Raw genomic sequence first — 19,717 nt, 5'->3', positions numbered from 1 at the left:
AATAAAAGGTCATTAGGTCCAAGACTAAAGGTTATACGTTGGATAAATATCTTTGTTTTGGTCACAGAGAGAGCGGCTAGATGTTGAAGTCATGGACGAATAAAACTAATAACACATCTACTCCACAGATTCTGGTAAATTTAGGTTTTTGTCACCGACCTGCATGTGCTGACTGCCTGTTATCAGGGCAGAAAGAAGAAAGGATGGATGTTATCAGGCCCTGGTGGAGTTTCCTCTCGGACAGGAAGTGGGCTTCCTCTGCTTCCTGTCCGTGTGTGTGTGTGTGTGTGTGTTTGTGTGTGTGTGTGTGTGCATGTGTGTGTGTGTGCATGTGTGTGTGTGTGTGTGTGTGTGTGTGTGTGTGTGTGTGGTCTCAGAAGAACAATCAGAAACACAGAACAAGAGTGAAACAGCAGAAGGGACCGAAGCTAAAATAACCGAAAGAGTCGGACACAACGATGGAAAAAACAACCGAGAGTCGTACGCAGCGACAACACAAGACAAACTGAAACGGGAAATAGATTCAGGAAGAGTCTGACAGGGACCAGAACCCACCAGAACCACCACGGGACCAGAACACAGGAACCTCCAGGATGGACTATGAGCCAAAGAAATCCAAGAAGGTAAAGCTTCTCATGTTCTCACCTTGTTCCGGTCATCGTCCAACTGGAAATTTAGCATTTTTGGAGTGAAAACTTGTTGATGTGTTGAAAATCTTAAAACTAACAGGAAATGGAGTTTTATTTTTTCTCTAAGTGGGCCTTGACAAGCACTGAAACTTTTAGCAACCCTAAATGTAAGGCCTAAGGGTGAACTATGAAGCAAATTTGACTTATCAAGGTTTTGTTAGCATTAGTCGGCAGTGACAATGGATAGAAATCAGATTTAACAGGTATCATTAAAGTGGTCATCAACTTTCTTTATTAACCAGGTTTTCTTCACAAGGTTCTTCTCCTAAAAATGGATGTTTATATATAATTTGACTCTTTTTCCACCTAAAATGGACCAATTATGTGCTGCCTACCTCAGAAACAGGTTTTTAAAATGAAAAGCTATGAAGCAAATACTAAAATATCACACTAAGAAGCATTGTTTCTGCAAATGCAAGACAGGAATGCTGGTAGAAAACTGTTCATGTTGTAAGTCAATCTATTTATTTAAACAAAAAAAAAACAAGTTCCAGTTTTTTGATATTTTGACTTGAACATATCCAAAATTACTTCAAACTGGGAGAAAATTGATCTAAAATGTATCGGAAATGACAAACTGTTTGAAAATGACATTTTGGACACAGTTGAATTAATTTCCGATACATTTTCATGATTTTAGACCCTGAAAAGTTGATGAAATGTCGACCAATGACCACTATACCACCCTTAGATGAAGAACTTGCACTATAAGGGCCAATAAATATTCATTATTGTCATTTTTGACCACTTAAAATCATTTAAACAAGTTTTGAGTCATTTTGGGAAAAGTTTGTGTCTTTTTGGACAGATTTCACAACAAAATGATAAAAAAAAAAATAAATAGAACCTTGTCTTGTCATTTTTGCCACACATCAAATTCTACTGATGTTAGAGCCTCAAACATTGGTGAAATGTCGACAAAAGACTGTATTTTAGTAGAACTATGGATCCATCCATAGATATCCACTTACAGGAACTTTATGGAGACACTATAACATCTTCAATCCTTATGTCATCATGCCGATATGAGTCCATGTGGACAATTTTTCAGTCCTTTTGAACAAAATTTAAACAGTTTCTGACATTTATTTGAGTCATTTGGGACAAATTTTTAAGACATTTAAAACCATTTCTGAAAATTTGTGACACATCTGAGTCATTCTGAGTCCATTTGTTGTGACATAAAATGCAAAATATAAACCTTAATATTCATGACACCAAATGTCTGAAATGCGAATCGTCTTGTTAATTAAACTAATGAGACTCTTTAAACCAAGCTCTGTTATGAGAGACTTCTCTTAACATTTCAAACAAAGGTTTAGAAAAGAAAAATATGTCCTAAAAGCCAGGACAGTTGGGGGAAAACAGAGTGATAAAGCAGAAAGACAAGCTCCGCATGAATTCTGAGCTGCTGGTTAATTAACCAACACTCTGCTCTGGGCCAGTTGTTACTTTAAGTACATTCATTACAAAATCCAATTATTTCCTCCTCTTGTCTCCTCAAAGACACAATGGAACAAGAAGAAGAGCAGAACTCATTATCCAGCGCTCCGTCTTTGTCCTTAAATTCAGCTGACAGCAGAGATGTTCATCAGAAATCTGCCTACATACGCATCAGCGCTGGTTATTATTCAGGACGAGGCGGCTTTCTGACTCCACCACGTCCTCTTTCTGTTCACTGTGCGTGTGTTGTGATGTCGTGTTATTGTGTGTTTGCGTGTCTGTCAGAGTGTTGTCAGACATCACCGCTCGCCTGTCAGTCACGGCTCAAACAGCCGAAGGGATGAACCAAATTAAAATTAACATTCTGTGAAACTGGACTTCAGATTCAAGACATCAGTCGCCACCAGAACTCGAGATTTGGAACCAATGCGGATTATTTTAGAGCTTTAAAAACACATCCATCCATCCATCCATTATCTATACACCTCTTAATCCTCACTAGGGTCATGGGGGGGCTGGAGTCTATCCCAGCTGACTCAGGTGAAGGCAGGGGACACCCTAGACAGGTCACCAGTCTGTCACAGGGCTACATACAGAGACAAACAATCACTCTCACATTCACACCTACGGGCAATTTAGAATGATCAATTAACCTCAGCATATTTTTGGACTGTGGGAGGAAGCCGGAGTACCCGGAGAAAACCCACGCATGCACAGGGAGAACATGCAAACTCCATGCAGAAAGATCCCGGGAAAGCCGGGACGTGAACCAGGGATCTTCTAGCTGCAAGGTGAAAGTGCTAACCACTACACCACTGTGCAGCCCCCTTTAAAAACACAGATGTTCATAAATCAACTCATGTTCTTTAGATATTTTATAGATTTGTTAGATTAATAATAAGAAATGAGGGAAACTGATGGTGTCTTCGTTTATTTACTACTCAGCAGCTGGACTTTCTCTGCTACATGTGCTGCACGGTGCTGAGAGAGCGCCCTCTGCTGGACAAACTGACAGCACTTAGGAATTAGCATATTTTTCTGCTTTATGTTCAGCATATATCAGGCAAGATATATGCCAAATATGCAATAATTGTTGGCTATTACTGGAAAAAGTGCAAAATTCTCAATCGAAGGTGGTATCGTGTCCCCATAAAGTTCCTGTAAGTGAATCTGTATGGATGGATCCATATTCCTACTAAAATACAGACTTTGGTCAACATTTCACCAACTTTTGAGGCTCGAACTAGACAAGGTTCCAGTTTTTAGATATTTTGTCATGTCAAAATGCTGATATGAGTACATTTGGACTTTTATGGGGTCTTTTGGGCAATTGTTTGGAATAATTTGGGGTAAATTTTGGGTCATTTTAACAGATTTAGTGTTTCTTTGTTTTTTTGTTTTTTTTTTTACCAATTCAGTGTAATTTTGGGCCATTTCTGAATTGATCTGGGCAAAATTTGAATTGATTTGGACAATTTTTTCATCAGTTTTCAAATTATTATGGACACAGACAGACCAAATGAGTTACTGGTCCCAGTAGAGGAAAAATTTTTAATCATTGACCCTGAAAATTGGAAAAAAAAATTATATAATCTTGCAAAACAATGATGTGTCCAAAGAAAGTTCCAGTAAGAAACCATGTCTTGCCATATTTGCTACACATCAGATTTTACTGATGTTAGACCCTCAAAAGTTTCTGAAATGTCAATCAAAGGCTGTATTTTATTAGAAAATTGGATCCATCCATAGATATACACTTACAGGAACTTTATGGAGACAAAATACCAACCGCAATTGAGAATTTAGCCCCTTTTTACATTTTCAAGAGTTAATAATTAAAATAGGTCCTCTTTTGGAGCCATTCAATCATTTGGAGCCAATGAAATGAATTCTGTCTCTGTCCTCACCAAACTTCATTTTATTTCTAGAGATACTGAAGCATGAATATGGCTTCCCAGCTAAGACATTTCTTACTCTAGCAGACAAAATATGTTATACTTAGAATTCTGCCAAAATGTTTTAAAGAACTTAGTTTTTGGCCCAAATTTACACACATAAGAAGACTGAATGAAATCTGAGACTGTGTAGAAACTGCATTCTTGAATTGACACCGAGTGATCCAGAAGATTCAACATCTGGAAACATGAAAGTGAAGATATACAATATGTTGACCAAACTCATCCATCAGATATATGCAAAAATTTCAACTGGTGTTACAAGAGGACGATTCAGGTGACACTAAAGTCCAAATTAAAGGGCAGTTTGTCTAATAACCGTGAAGTTTTGGAGACTCTTCACTCTCTCTCATCTTTATTCTTTCACCAGGGCTTCGTTTCGCCCATCAAGCGGCTGGTTTGGTCCAAATCCGGTCGCCGGTCGGTGGATCGAGGCAGCGTTTACCGCCGACCGCTGCACACCGTCCCCCTCTACGCCCCCGACTACCTCATCCACCCTGAGAGGCTCATCTTCGACTACGTAGAGAAGGAGGTCAAGGTAGGACCTGCATCAGAAACATCCTGATACTACTGATCCACCACAACCGATCGATTGACTTCTGACCTCTCCTTTAGTTCCTTGGTCACCTGACTTGGGTGTCGGTGTCGCTGAACCCGTCCAGTCGAGACGAGCTGCTGCAGCTGCTGGACGCTGCCAGGGTTGGTAATCAATATGTTATCAATAACTCATCACTGAGGTCTGGAATGGAGCTGATGAACAACTAATCTGCAACTAAACACAGCCCAGATTATCAAAGCTCGAATGCGTTCAATGGTGAACACAAGAGTCCTCAGGCATGCAAACTTGCACAAATGACTTGAAAATTTGTCTAAAACAATGCAGAAATGGCTCAAAACCTGTCCACATTGACTTAAATGTGTCAAAAGTAATTAAAACTTCTCTAAAATGAATTGAAATTTGTCCAGAATAAAAAGGAAAAGTGTTCACATGTCCAAAATGATTCAAAAGTAGCTTTAAGTGTGAACACAAGAGTCTTCATGCTCTCAAATTTGCAGAAAATGAAAAAGTAAAATGTGTCCAAAATGACTTGACGTTTGTCCATAGTGACTCAAATTGTTTCCAAATTTTGTCTAGATTGACTAGAAAACATCAAAAACCAGCTGTTGGCTGCAAAGGTGAACACAAGTCTTATCCAAAATTGGTTAAAAAAAATTATCCAGAATGACTCAAAACGAGTCCAAAATGACAACAACTAGCTTTAAGTATGAATACAAGCATCTTCCTGCATTCAAACTTGCCTAACTTTTTTGGAAATGAGTCTAAAATAACTCAAATCTTGTCAAAAATGACTCAAAATGTGTCTAATATTACTCAAAATGTGTCGATAACAAAAACTTGCGCAAATTTTCCAAAATTGAATCAAAACTAGCTTCAGTGGTGAACATAAGAGTCTTCATGCATTCAAACCTGCACAAATGACTTGGAAATTAGTCTAAAATAACTCGAAAAAGACTCAAAACTTGTCCACAATGGCGTAAATGAATCAAAAATATTTTAAACTTCTCTAAAATGACTCAAAATGTGTCCAAAATGACTCAATATTTTTCAAAAAAAGTGTCCAAATGTATCCAAAATGACTCAGAACTAACTTCGTGTGAACACAACAGTCTTCATGCGCTCAAACTTGTATAAAATGACATGAAAGTTAGCCTAAAATAACTCAAAACCTGTCCAAAATAATTGAAACTTATCTAAAAATGACTGAAGATTTGTTCAAAATGACTCAAAATTTGTCCAGAATAACAAAAACTTGTCCGAATTGTCCAAAATGACTTGAAACTAGCTTCAAATGTGAACTCTGTGAACTTACTGTAAGCTGCTGTTAGCATCTGTTAGCTTCCCTCCTGCTGTCTGTACTCATTAAACGGCATTTTAATCTGGCTGAACTCACAGGCTGAGCTGATCTCATTCACAGATTTTACTGTTTCTGTTGCAGAATGAGGATTAAATGGCAACTGAAACACAGTTACTGGTCATTTTAGAGTCATTTCTGCTTTGCTAAGCTACTGATTTTACAACCACGTCGTCACCAAACACAGGAGCTAAAAATACCGGCTGTGCTTTACATTTAGATCTGTTTCCATGCAAAATAATTCCTCACAGTGAAAGTTAGAAGTGATAGAATGTCTGTACTGTCAAGCATATACACAGAGAGAGTCTTCTTCCTGAAGGGGGCGGGGCCAGCAACAGCTAAGCTACATTTAAAGCTACAGACACTTAGAGTCAGCCCATTTAGAAGATAACTAAAACCAGGAGTTCTACAGTCATGGAGAAATCAGCCATCTTTGTAGTGTTCTGAAATGATGTGAGGTCATCAATCGATAATCACTAATCGACCGTGTCTGTGTCGGTCAGTAGCAGCTGAAGGTGCTGCCGTTGAAGACCAGCGTGGATCAGGACTGTATCCTGAGTCTGTCGGCTCGCTGCCTGCTGCTCACCTGGAGAGACAACGAGAAGCTGCTGATGAGGATCCCGACTCACGAGATCGCTGCTGCCTCCTACCTGAGAGACGACGCACTGCACCTGCTGGTCCTCAAGACAGGTGAGGACGCACCTGAGGGACAAATAAGGAGGACATTCAACAGCAAGAAATATCATTCGGAAACTCTAAAATCCAGACTATTAAACTGCATTTTATGCTTGCAAATATTGGATATTATATAATATAGTATAACTTATACCACACTATAAAAAAATACCATAAAAAACACACTGACAAAGCTGAAGTGTACTGTAAACAAATGGTGAAAATATGAATATTTGTAAAAAAATAGTATTTTTTAGCTTATTTAAACACAGGAAAACTGTAATTTTATGGTTAAAATCTGTAAAAAGACATCGCTTTTTGTAAAAAAAAATAAATCTGTTTTTCTGTGGACATTATATGGCCTGTTTTTTTTTCTTTTTTAAAAAAATGTAAATTAATTTTCTGTGGTTTTATAAGATATCTGTAATTTAACAAAACAGGGAAAAATCTTTAAAATAACAGTTGAAAAATTACCAATTTTAACCTTAATATACATAATTTTTTTGTTTTTTAATAATTATATTGAGAAATTGAAAATACTGTATCTGTAAAATAATATTTTATGATTTAAATACAAGCAAAACACAACTCTAAACTTTATGCAAATGAGTGTGCGATGCGAAGAAACAAAGTGCAATGAAATGTGACATGGCAAAATGCAACTCGACAGCATGCAACATGGCGAAACACAACACCCCAAATTCTACGTGACGAAGTTCAACTCACCAAAACACTACTTCACAAAATGCGACTCAGTAAAACACAACATGAAAAAGTGTCACTGGGCCTGCCTAGCCCAACTCAAGAAAATGCAACACAAAAAAACACCATCAAATGCAACATGATGAAATGCAACGTGATGAAACCCAACACTATGAAGCGCAGCAAGACGAAACGCAACTCAACAGAAATGCAACTCCATGAAACTCACTAAAATGCTCCTCGACAAAATGCGACTCAATAAAACACAACACAACGAAGTGCAACATGATGAAACACAACCCTATACTTTACGCAAATGAGGACTGTGTGCAATGCAAAGAAACAAAATGTAACATGATGAAATGCAACTTCACGAAATGTAACATGCCGAAATGCAACGTGATGAAACCCAACACTATGAAGCGCAGCAAGACGAAACGCAACTCAACAGAAATGCAACTCGATGAAACACAGCTGAGCGAAACACTGTGACAAATCTCAACAGGAAGAAATGCAGCATGACACAACAAAAGTCAACTTGCTGAACTGTAACACGATGACATGCAACGCTACCAGAATAACAAACATGGCTGCTTACATAGACGATGAATGTGAAGCTCTGAAATGTTGTATTAAACTTCTTCTCTTGTTTGTGAATTTATGAGAAGAGTTAAACCTTTTAAACTCTTTAAATGTTGATCATTTCTGTTGCTACAGGTCTAAACGTTGACACGGTGGTTGCCGGGGACGACAGCCTGGACAGGAAGAAGCCAGCAGGTATTGACGGGCGACGCCAAACCATGAGCTGCAACGCCGACCCTCGACCTGCAGGGGGCACCATGGAGCGACGACACACCATCTGTGGGGTCGACTGGAGGCCTTCGCTGTCCAGGAGCAACCACGACAAGAACCAGGCTGTGGAGAGAGGAGGTGGAGGAGGAGGAGGAGGAGCAGAGAGAGGAGGAGGAGCAGAGAGAGGAGGAGGAGCAGAGAGAGGAGGAGGAGCAGAGAGAGGAGGAGGAGGCAGTCTGGAGAGGAAGAGGGTCGGAGGGAGCTGGGAGAGGAGGCAGCAAACCAGGAAGACCACTGGAGGCAGCTGGGAGAACCGCAGGGCCCGACCCATGAGCGGCAGCTGGGGGGTGGGAGGGGGAGGCAGCTGGGAGAGGAGGCACGGAGGAGGCGGAGGAGGCAGCTGGGAGAGGAGGGGAGGAGCAGGAGGAGCCGGAGGAGGCAGCTGGGAGAGGAGACAAGCCTGCACAGGAAGCTGGGAACGGGGGAAGAGCTACGGCAGCTGGGAGAGGAGGAACCACAACCCTCTGGAGCCGACGCCCTGCCCAGACGCCTACTGCAACCTGGTCATCCTGGCCGTGGAGAACAGGGTGGGGCTGCAATATTCACGTTTAAATTAATCCGTTTTAGCAACCAAAGTGTTTAACCCTCCTGTTGTCTTCATTTGCAGGCACCAAAAACTATTGTTTCCTTGTCTGAAAAAAAATTCCACAAATTATTGAAAATTTGCAAAACCTTCGGGAAGAAAATTTCAATAATTCCTTAAAAGTTTTATTTTTTTTAAAAATCCCCCAAATTTGGCAAGAAAATTCTTGTAAATATTTTCCCAAAAAATTAGTAAGAATCTTCAAAAAAAATCAGAAAAATAGCTACAGTGATTACATATATATCAGTAAAACTTCTAATATTTTCTTTAAGAACATTCACATAAAAATCAACCATTTTTTTTGTGAATGTTCTTAAGAAACATTTTTAACATTTTTTTCCACCAAAAATGTTCAAATCAGAAGTTTCACTGTGAAAATCTGTATTTTTTCCACATTTTCAAACTTTAAAACGGGTAAATTTTGACCTGCAGGACGACATGAGGGTTAATCTATAGGGAACCTCAACTTACGTCGGAGTTTTGTTCGTACGGATTGACATAAGTCGTTTTTCACCGTAAGTCAGAACTCCGGTGAAAATGTAAACATAGCCGTTACGTGCATCACAATATTGATCACTTCTTCAGAAAAGTCATAAAAACCAATGACTTTCATGCACGTATGAGTCACTTTACAAGAAGATAACAGAATATGTTGCACTGTTTTTACAATTTGATCTAATAATGTCCCTTTGTGTGTTTGGTGTTTCGCCCTGTTCCGTTGTTATATATAATTTCACTTCCATAGAGATGGCTTTCCTTTTCTTCGAAGTGCTGCCATCAGAAGAGTCTGACTTATGCTTGGGAACCATAATGAAGGGCAAAAAGTTAGTGAATATAGCACAATCCATGGTGGTGTAGAACCAGAGAATGAAAACAAAGCCGTCTTCCCCGTGACAACGTATTCATCCACTCCGCTCCCCAACTTGTTCCACATAACTAGTTCTGACCTAACAATGAAATGTCGTAAACCGAGGACCCTCTGTAAGCAGTTTCTGTGTTTTCACATTTGAATGTTTTCTGAAATCATGGCGGATTCTTTAAAGAATCTACAATCCAGTTTTCTTATTATCAGCGATGGAGTTCTACAGTCAGACCATTCTACACAGCACTCACTACGATATTTACTTATTGAGAGAACAAATGTAGGGGAAAACCAGCAATATATACAATTAGCTGTGATAGCAGGATCAGTTAGACTATTCTACACAGCACGGGAGAATGGTCTGTGTTCTACTATCTATTTACTTACTGAAGTGACAAATGTAAGGAATTAGCTGTGATAACCTTCAGATTTCTGTTTGCTTAAAGTTTGTTGCTGTTAGTCACGATTTCTTGTGTCAGATTTCACCTTTTCTGAACTCGGCATGATGGATTTATGTTGGAAAGTTACCAGAAATCCCACTGTAATAAAGTGAGGCGTTTTTTTTTTTTTGGTTTGTTTGTTTTTTGCGTTAACCTCAAAGTACAGGAGACAGAGACGTTTAGTTTGTCTAAATTGTGACCCTGTTAGTGGTGAAATTATCTGAAAATGTCTGATAGTGGTTCGGATACAGTTCTTTGATTGGATTAGTTTATTTGACTATGTACAGAAGAAAATTAAACAGGGTAAATATAATCTGTACCAGATTATAGTTTCCATCTGCAGGAAAGAGAGAAACCAGAAAAGGTAGAAAAAGCAGAAAAGCAGTATATGACATTTAAAAAGATCTCACATTCACACGGTTAAAACGTCATTTCAGGGATTGTCAGTGCTGACAGGTTTGGTTTCTCCAGATCCATTTTTCTTGTCTCTAGAAAAGTCTTTAAAATCAGTTATTGTCTTTAGTTCATGGGGGAGCTTGTTCAATTCCATTATTGCTTTGTAGGAAAAAGCTGATTGTCCAAATGCAGTTGTACATAAAGGAATGCGACATTGCCACCTAGAAGAAGCTCTTTTTGTCTTGGCAGTATTTCCAGAAGTGCAGTGAATACAAAACTTGAGAGGTGAGGCCACAAAACCATGAACAAGCTTGAAAACCAAACGTACACTTGCACACACGATCATGTTTTCAAAGTTTAACATCCCATACTTATCCAATATACGACAGTGGTGATACTGTTGCGTGTTCTCATCCGGGCTTTTAAGGGCTTATTTATATCAGGATTCTAGAGGTTTCAAAGGTGTTCTTTTGGCTTGTGACCAGCATGAGATACAGTATGTGAAATGTGACATAATGGAAGCTTTTAAAAAAAGGTTTTTGCACCTTCAAAAATTAGAGAGTTTCTGATCCTTCTGAAATGAGAGCGGTTATATTTCAGTGTCCAGCCCATCTGTTTAATATGCTTTTTTCTGTTTCCTTTTCTTGATTTCTGGATCCAAATGTTGGACTAGCTAAGCACTGCTAGCGGCTAAAAGCACACCAGTAGTGTGTGTTGATGCTCGGAGCAGCAGGGTGAGAAAATAACCGTGACAAGAAAGAAAACAGCAAAGAGAGTTCAATAATCGCTTCATATCGGAGCAGCAGAAAGTGGGTCGACACTGATGCTGCTCAGTCATCCACAAACACACACAAACACACACTGCAGTGTTGCATAACCTCATTCATTGCATCACGTTTGCAGCATCCTCTGATCAGTTTCCTGCAGCTTCACTCTGTTTAACTAGTGAAGCTCCAGGTTTCATTGTCTTTTGTTCCCTTGAGCAAGGCATCATCTCTGTACAGGAGGACTGCTGTGATAACAGCTGGTTTTGTGTTTTGTTGTGTGCAGGATGCTGCAGAGGAATACTGCTCCCTGATCTGTCAGATGTTTCAGATCATTTATGGACATCAGACCATCGAGTGTGTGGACAGGGCGGGCTTTCACCACACCATGCCGGACCGCTATTGGCTGCAGAGGAGTGAGTGACGCACTGATTCTAGTATAATATGGTTTAATATTCATGTCAATGTGTGTTTTTCCAGAACTGATGCTGTAGAATGATCTGACTCCACCTCACTGTGATTCTATCAGTAACCAAGGAGGCTGACAACATTTAAAACGTACTTTTACCAGAGAGATTTTACATCAGTTTTAATTTTCTTAAACTGTCTTTTCTTTTGTTTATTGTGTGTTTTTATTGCTACTATCCTTGAAAGGTATTTTATAGATATTTATTATATTTATAATTTTACCTTTCCTACCCTGCATTGGTTTTTATGTAAATTAGTTTCTTCTTGTCTTTAAACTTCATGCTTTGCTGCTGATGTGAAGCACTTTGTAATGTGTTTTGAAAAGTGCCAAATGATTATTATTATTATTATTATTATTATAGTAGTAGTTTATTTTTTATTTTATTATTATCAATTGTTATTATTGTTATTAATAATAATAATAGTAATAGTAACAACTGATATGTAGCTCTGATATATATTTCATTACATAAGAATCTTGGTGTCAAAATTCAAAATCAGACAAACTTCAACACAAAACTTCATTTGGATTCTTTTGTTTATTGAAGTTTTGAATGTGTTTAAAGCTGGAGTGCAGAACTTTTACATAAAGGTGAACATATGTTGTATTTAAGCCCAATGAACTCACACATTAAGTCTGATAGCCCATTAACAGTGTTAAAATTAACAGTGTGAACTGAACAAAAACAGTTCATGAAGTAAAGTTTAGAGCTGCAGCTTGTTTTAAGCTGCTGAGAATATTACTAATGCCCTAAATAGACTGTTTTTAGATTTGTTTTTCATTAAATTAAACTATTCTCCTTAGTCCCAGTTAAAGATATTTATTAGACTTCTATATTTAATGTATTTTATCAATTGTTGCCTTTTAATAAATGTTCCTCTTCCATAAAACATCAACTTTCTTTATCTTTTATCCTTGTTTTTATGTCTCCAAAACCTTCAGGATCTAAGAAAATAGAATCATTATTATGTTGTTTCTTCTTTTTCTTGGACAATATTTAATAAACTGTGTATTTACTGTGTATTTATTGTGTATTTACTGTGTATTTATTGTGTATTTATGTTGTGTGTGTTCAGGTGACAGCTGTCTGACTGATATGTCGTACAGTTATGATCCAGAGTTCAGCTGCTGCAGCTCGTAGTGAGTAAAAATTCTTTTCTTTGATAAAACATGTTTTTAATTCACAGTAACTATTTTATATAATACAACATTTCTTTAATTCACAGTAATTATTTTACTTAATACAACAGGTTTTTAATTCACAGTAGCTATTTTATTTAATATTTTTAATTCACAATAAATATTTTATTTAATATGTTTTTAATTCACAGTAAATATTTTATATAATACACTATGTTTTTAATTCATCATCTTACTGTTGTCTTTAAATACGGGAATGAACATTTCCTATAGTTTCCAGTTTTTTACTTAACCTGTTTTATAGTAACGACACAGAAACATTAAAAAAAGAAAACAGAAAAAGACATATTATCCAAATAAATATATTCATATTTACTGGGATAATTGAACATAAACTTAAATAACCTGAACTTTTACAAGTAATTCTGTATTTTTAAAGTAATTCAAATGTCTAATTTTGCTGATTCAGATAAAAACTTTCAAGTTTCAGACATATCTTTGATGGATAGGTTGACATATTAATATTGGTAATTGCATCTGCAATTTAACATTTTCTGTCATTTAAACTCTATTTTTTTGTTTTTCTTGTTGAGATTTAAATATGTGTTCAAATACATGTCTGCGTTTTAAAATATGACAGAAATAAAAGAGCCAATCAGACAAAATGTTGTTTAATGAATTCATTCCAATGATGTGAAAAGGCCGAAAACTACAAGAAAAAACAAAGTTTATTTATTCAGTGTTTTCTACTTCAAAAATTGTGTTGATATTTATGGCAGTTAAGTACAAAATACCTAAAAAAAAAATCCCCAACCAACTTAAAAACTTCTATATATCCACTAAATAAGCGGTAATTAAAATGTCTCTGACTATAGAGGGAAAGTTAATTCCTCTAACTTGGTTGAACATAACTTCATTATAAGTTGTCATAACTAAAAAAAAAAAAAAAAAAAACCTGATGCAAACTATTTATTTTATTGTTGAGCCCAAACATTATGTTTTAGTTTATAGATTTAAATTACCAAAGCTAAAGTCTAGAATTTATTGTATTCACAACTTTTAAAGCATCTCAAACTAATTTATTCTTTTTCCTTCTTATTGTCAGTAGTTGGTTTGTTATTTTCAACGAGGCGAATGGTCCAGTGGAAGCACTTTTTAGAGAATTTTTTTCAGTGTTATGTAATTATTACTCAATTGTTAAGTAAACAGTAGAGAGGACTTGAAATTCTGACCTCAAAGTGAAGAAAAATCTAGTCATCAAACCAATTATATTAAGTTGCCTCAACTTAAATGTTGTTTTAAATCAACAAATGCACTTATTCGAGTTTAAATTACACAAACTATTAAGTTGATGCAATTACCAATGTTAAGATCTCAAGACAAATAATTTAAGTCAGGTTTGTGACTTTAAAAATTTGTCTTAATCTAAAAATTTGATGTTATTTTTCCTTCCAAATTGTCTCCTAGCTGTTGTCTTATTATATTTTAATGGTGATTTGCATTTTAAAATCAGTTGCAACTTCACAAAAACAAACTCCAGAGGACTGGTTTACTTCATCTGCAGAATCCTGTCTAACTTTTAGTAATATTTATGATTGAAGATTGATTATGGGATGCATCTGAAGCTGCTTAGAAACATCTGCCAGCTGTGGTGTGCTCTCATAGTTTACCTCCAACTCTTTGTTTGTCAGCGACGGCTCCCAGGAAGCCTTCGAGCTCTACTACAGTGAAACCTACAGCGAGAGTTCGTCGTTGTCGCTGCAGGATTCCCGTCGCAGTTTAGCTTCGGTCAGCGACGGAGGCGACAGCAACCCGGCGCTGCTGCTGATGCAGGAATACATGATCACTGTGAGTCTGGGCAGCTAAAAAACAAATCAAACACAGCTTCTCTTTGTGAGCATTTTCACTTTAAGTTGAATTACTGTTAGCATTCAAAGCAGTCAGACTCTGAAGGGTGAAGGTTGGACTCATGTCTCAGTGGAACGGATATTTCAACAAATGTTCCACCAGAGAACATCATCTCTGTATGCTGTTTTTATTTATACCCATGTTGATTGTGGTTGGTTTTAAGAAATACAAACAAGTAAGAACATTTTCCCCCATAGTAGAATAATAGTGAGGTGAAGTCAGACCATTCTACACAGCAGTAGAGAATGGTCTGACTACCTATTTACTCACTGAAGGGACAAATGTAAGGAAAAGCCAGCAATATATACAATTAGATTTCTGTTTGCTTAAAGGTCAGAGCTGCAGTTTGTTGCTCAGTCTTTATAGTAGAATAATAGAGAGGTGCAGTCAGACCATTCTACACAGCAGTAGAGAATGATCTGATGTTGTTATTTACTTATTGAAGGGACAACTGGGAGACAAATGTAAGGAAAAGCCAGTAAGTTCCTCAACAATAGGGCCACTATGAAGGGCCAAGATAGTTTTTGTTGGTATTTTTGTCCTCAGTATGTGTCTTTGTGTGTTTTTTGTTGGTATTTTTGTCCTCAGTATGTGTCTTTGTGTGTTTTTTGTTGATATTTTTCTCCTCAGTGTGTCTTTGTATGTTTTTTGTAATTGTTTTTCTCCTGTGTATGTCTTTGTGTGTTTTTTGTTGGTATTTTTCTCGTCAGTGTGTGTCTTTGTGTGTTTTTTGTTGGTATTTTTCTCGTCAGTGTGTGTCTTTGTGTGTTTTTTGTTGGTATTTTTCTCGTCAGTGTGTGTCTTTGTGTGTTTTTTGTTGGTATTTTTCTCCTCAGTGTGTGTCTTTGTGTGTTTTTTGTTGGTATTTCTCTCCTCAGTGTGTGTCTTTGTATAGTTTTTGTTGGTATTTTTCTCTTCAGTGTGTGTCTTTGTGTGTGTTTTGTTGGTATTTTTCTCCTCAGTGTGTCTTTGTGTGTGTTTTGTTGGTATTTCTCTCCTCAGTGTGTGTCTTTGTGTGTATTTTTTTGTTATTTTTCTCCTCAGTGTGTGTCTGTGTGTGTTTTGTTGGTATTTCTCTCCTCAGTGTGTGTCTTTGTGTGTATTTTTTTGTTATTTTTCTCCTCAGTGTGTGTCTGTGTGTTTTTTGTTGGTATTTTTCTCCTCAGTGTGTGTCTTTGTGTGTTTTTGTTGGCATTTTTCTCCTCAGTGTGTGTCTTTGTGTCTTTTTTGTTGTTATTTTTCTCCTCAATGTGTGTCTTTGTGTGTGTTTTGTTGGTGTTTTTCTCCTCAGTGTGTGTCTTTGTGTCTGTTGTGTTGGTATTTTTCTCCTCAGTGTGTGACTTTGTGTCTTTTTTGTTGGCGTTTTTCTCCTCAGTGTGTGTCTTTGTGTCTTTTTTGTTGGTGTTTTTCTCCTCAATGTGTGTCTTTGTGTCTGTTGTGTTGGTATTTTTCTCCTCAGTGTGTGACTTTGCGTGTTGTTTTTGCGTAGCTGCGTAACAAACTGAGTCCGGTAGAGCTGCAGCATTTTGCCGTGCTGCTCAGAGAATACCGTCTGGGATCCAACATCGAACATTTCTGCTCCGAGCTGCTGCAGCTTTACGGAGACAACCGCAAGTTCCTGCTGCTGGGTGAGAAACTGAAAGTGAAACTGAGAGAGAAGAAGTTTATTAAGAGAATGAAAGTCTGCGGTGAACCATGACCTGCTGCTAAACATGTCTGTGGTGAAGAAAACGTGGCTGGATGCTGATGTGTGAACAGTTTACTGCACGAGTTTAGAAGGAACAAACCACAGCAACTTTGTGTTGCTCCTGTTTAATCATCAGTATGAAGCGTTTAGCTGAGGAGGAAACACGAACCACAGGAAGTAGAACCAACAAACGAACACTGGAAGAAAATCTGTTGTTTCACAGAATTTCTACATTTTATTTTACTGGATGTTTTCTACATTTCTGAATAATATAATTGATTTTTTATTTTTAATAAACTAACAATAATAATAATAATAATAATAATTTTCATCATTTTTTAAATGTAATTCTGTAAATATATTTCTAAAAATTAAATGCTATTAGCAATTACTGACAGTTAATGGAAAAAAGAAGTAATGGTTCTGTAATTTTACAAAGAATAGATATTTCCTTTAATTAGAAACATTTTCTCAACAAAAAATGTTCAATGATTGTGTTTTAATAAGTATATAGGATTAATCTATATCTTGGAGAATGTCTGCAAATGTCTTTTATTAAACAAAAAGCCTAAAGCCAAATAATATACAATGTTATGTAAAATTAAATCTAGAAAAAAAATAATTCTGAGTAGTTTTTGAGAAGCTTCTGTAACTGTGGGTGTTTTTGAACAGTTATTTCCCTTTATTTTATTATTTCCTTTTAATTTATTGGATGCAGTTAGTGACAATTACCAGATTTTTGTGTGTGTGTGCGTGTGTGTGTGTGTGTGTGTGTGTGTGTGTGTGTGTGTGTGTGTAATTTCACATAGATTTGTTATTAAATGAGAGATAGTGTAGAATTATAGAAGTTGCACATTATCCCATTAAGTCATAAAAATATTTAAATTCAGGAAAATTACTGCATTTTCACAACATTTTTTTGGGTATTTCGCTCAATTGTTAAAATTTTATTTTATTTTATTTTTCAAATTTATTAGCCAGCATTGGCATTAAAAAATAATTGTGATCTTCTTGTTTTATGTATTTATTAGAAAATATTGTGTATTTATTTTAATTATGGAAAGTTAGTGTGTTTTTACAACATGGTTAGTTTTTGTTGTTTTAGTCCAGCTGTTAAGATTTAATTTAATTTAATTTAATTTAATTTAATTTAATTTGTTTGTGTTTTTCAAATTTTTAGTAGCTTATTAGACCAATATTAACTTTAGAAATAATTGTGGTGGTGTTCTTGTTTTATATATTTATTACAAAGTGTTATGCAATTATTCATAAGAAAACATCTGCTTTTATTTCCTAATATTTTCCACCATGACTTCATGAATTATTAGCACAGCTTTATTTCATCACCTCTCATGACATAATGTCACTTTTCATAGGAAACCTCATGGACACTGTTCCTCTTTAGCAAACCTGCATATTTAGCTCTCATGCGTCATGGAAATTTGTTAAGTTCTTAATTTAACAGCCACAGAAGTGTTGATAAAAACTGACTAGAACATTATGCTCAGTTAAAAATGCCATGTTTTGAAACTTACAATCTGACTAAAGTGTTCTCAGAATCCCTCAGATTGAACAAAATTGTAATTAAGGTTAAAATAAATAAAATGATGCAGAAACAATAGTTTATTTTAAATAGACTAACTGTGTTGTTTGTGTCTCAGGAATGCGTCCGTTCATCCCAGACAAAGACGTCGGAGCGTTTGAGAGTTTCCTGGAAAGCATCGGGATCCGAGAAGGAGGAATTTTAACTGACAGCTTTGGACGAATCAAACGCAGCATGAGCAACACGTCGGCTACAGCCATGAGAGGGTATGTCAGCTGGAAACGGAGATAATCTCATTTAAACTCTTCAGACTCGGTCCTGACTGTCCTCTTATTGACTTCTGGGGTCTAATGTTGTCTTTGAAAGAAGAGATGCTGCACCAATGTGGAAAAAATACAAAAATAATGTGTTTTTTAAAACATGTCGACATATTTTATTCAAATATTTTCTAATATTTATCTAAAATAAAAAATAAAAAATTCTACATATGAATGAGCAAATAAATATTTAGTAGTAAAACACATTTTAGACGCTTTATTCATTTGTTCCAACATGTAAATTAATAATAAATATCTATTTTGTTGTGTGGTTTTGCTACATAGTATCTGTAATTTATGAAATCAGGGAAAAATCTCTAAAATAACAGTTTGAAATTATTTTGTTATTTCTTTATATGCATACTTTATCTTTCAGATAACAGAAAATATCTGTCAAATAATAATATTGTTTGCTGATTTTAATACAGTAAAAAAAAATAGTATAATTTTCCCATGAGCCATTGTAAAAAATGAATAGCCATATGTAAAAAAACAGATTATTTGCAGTTTTGGTCTGTTTTTTCACGGTTAATATGTAAATTAATGCTTTTTTTCTGATATTTTACTATTATTACCATCTGTAATTTTAACAAAATAAAACAGAGAAATTCTTTAAATAAAAGTAAATTATTAGTTAAAACTCTTGTAAAGCATTTTTTTACAGTGTGGTGACAGACAAAGATTGCATTATAAGTACCTGATAACTTTATATGCTATATAGCAGCATTTTAATGCTAAAAATGGATTTATATTAAAAAACTTCATACAAACAAAGGAAACAATTTTTAAAAAGCCAGACTGATCTATGTTGTTAAGAATATCTGATGTTTTTAATGTTACCGGCACTTCTTTTGTGTATTATTTATTGTAATTAATCTGACTGAAGAGGTTTTAGTGAAAGTTAGGTGTGATAAACTGTCTTTATTTCTCCCAGCAGGTACGACAGTTGCTCTCTGGCTTCAGGATCTCAGGAATTTAACCGACGAATCACCGACATCACCCACGACATCCAGGCGTTGGGCTTCCAGGACACTCATGGAGACATCGAGGAGGAGGATTACTACCTCTGATGGAGAAATAGACTGAATTCAGACAGCTTTTAAACTAAATCCTCCCTAAATAACTCTGAACTGCAGCAGCATGAACACTATAACAAAACTAAAATACTGGAAATAAGTTGTAAATTTAATTAAAGCTGCATGCAGCGTTGGTCGGGTTCTCTATCCTTGCTGGTGAGAGAATCCAAGCATGTCCACCAGGTGGCGCTGCAACTGAGAGTGTATTTCAGCCTATGGATATGATGAGGGTCCACCTCTGACCATACATGTAAAGTTTGACAAGGACTGAATAAAATTACTAAATCAGCATCAAATGTTAAA

At 36.3% G+C, this 19,717-nt stretch overlaps 1 protein-coding gene across 4 annotated transcripts; it reads left to right on the top strand.

Moving 5' to 3' along the window:
- Nucleotides 1-380: 380 nt before the first annotated feature.
- Nucleotides 381-19,717, top strand: ccm2l (CCM2 like scaffold protein). 4 transcript variants are annotated; one of them, XM_023281708.3, is made up of 11 exons: nucleotides 382-623; nucleotides 4,458-4,625; nucleotides 4,703-4,786; nucleotides 6,507-6,690; nucleotides 8,095-8,756; nucleotides 11,561-11,690; nucleotides 12,820-12,883; nucleotides 14,575-14,731; nucleotides 16,281-16,419; nucleotides 18,140-18,287; nucleotides 19,273-19,717. In XM_023281708.3, the coding sequence occupies exons 1-11, from the start codon at nucleotides 594-596 to the stop codon at nucleotides 19,406-19,408; spliced, it is 1,902 nt and encodes a 633-aa protein (XP_023137476.2). In that variant the 5' UTR covers nucleotides 382-593; the 3' UTR covers nucleotides 19,409-19,717. The 4 variants fall into 4 exon arrangements, 2 of the variants coding, with proteins under 2 accessions (XP_023137476.2, XP_023137486.2); XM_023281718.3 differs by having other exon boundaries at nucleotides 383-623; nucleotides 19,276-19,717; XR_002746800.3 differs by lacking the exon at nucleotides 16,281-16,419 and having other exon boundaries at nucleotides 381-623; nucleotides 19,273-19,413.

The sequence above is a fragment of the Amphiprion ocellaris genome, chromosome 8 (genome assembly GCF_022539595.1).
Source record: "Amphiprion ocellaris isolate individual 3 ecotype Okinawa chromosome 8, ASM2253959v1, whole genome shotgun sequence".
Taxonomy (NCBI): domain Eukaryota; kingdom Metazoa; phylum Chordata; class Actinopteri; family Pomacentridae; genus Amphiprion; species Amphiprion ocellaris.
Note: the sequence above shows the minus strand (reverse complement) of the source record. Positions and strands in the feature narration are given on the sequence as shown.

Excerpts from the sequence above, each read along its gene's own strand:
- ccm2l (XM_023281708.3), top strand. The coding sequence starts at position 594 with ATGGACTATGAGCCAAAGAAATCCAAGAAG. Across the intron at positions 4,787-6,506 it reads AGCTGCTGGACGCTGCCAGG|CAGCTGAAGGTGCTGCCGTT; the intron begins GTTGGTAATCAA and ends GTCGGTCAGTAG. Across the intron at positions 16,420-18,139 it reads CCGCAAGTTCCTGCTGCTGG|GAATGCGTCCGTTCATCCCA; the intron begins GTGAGAAACTGA and ends TTTGTGTCTCAG.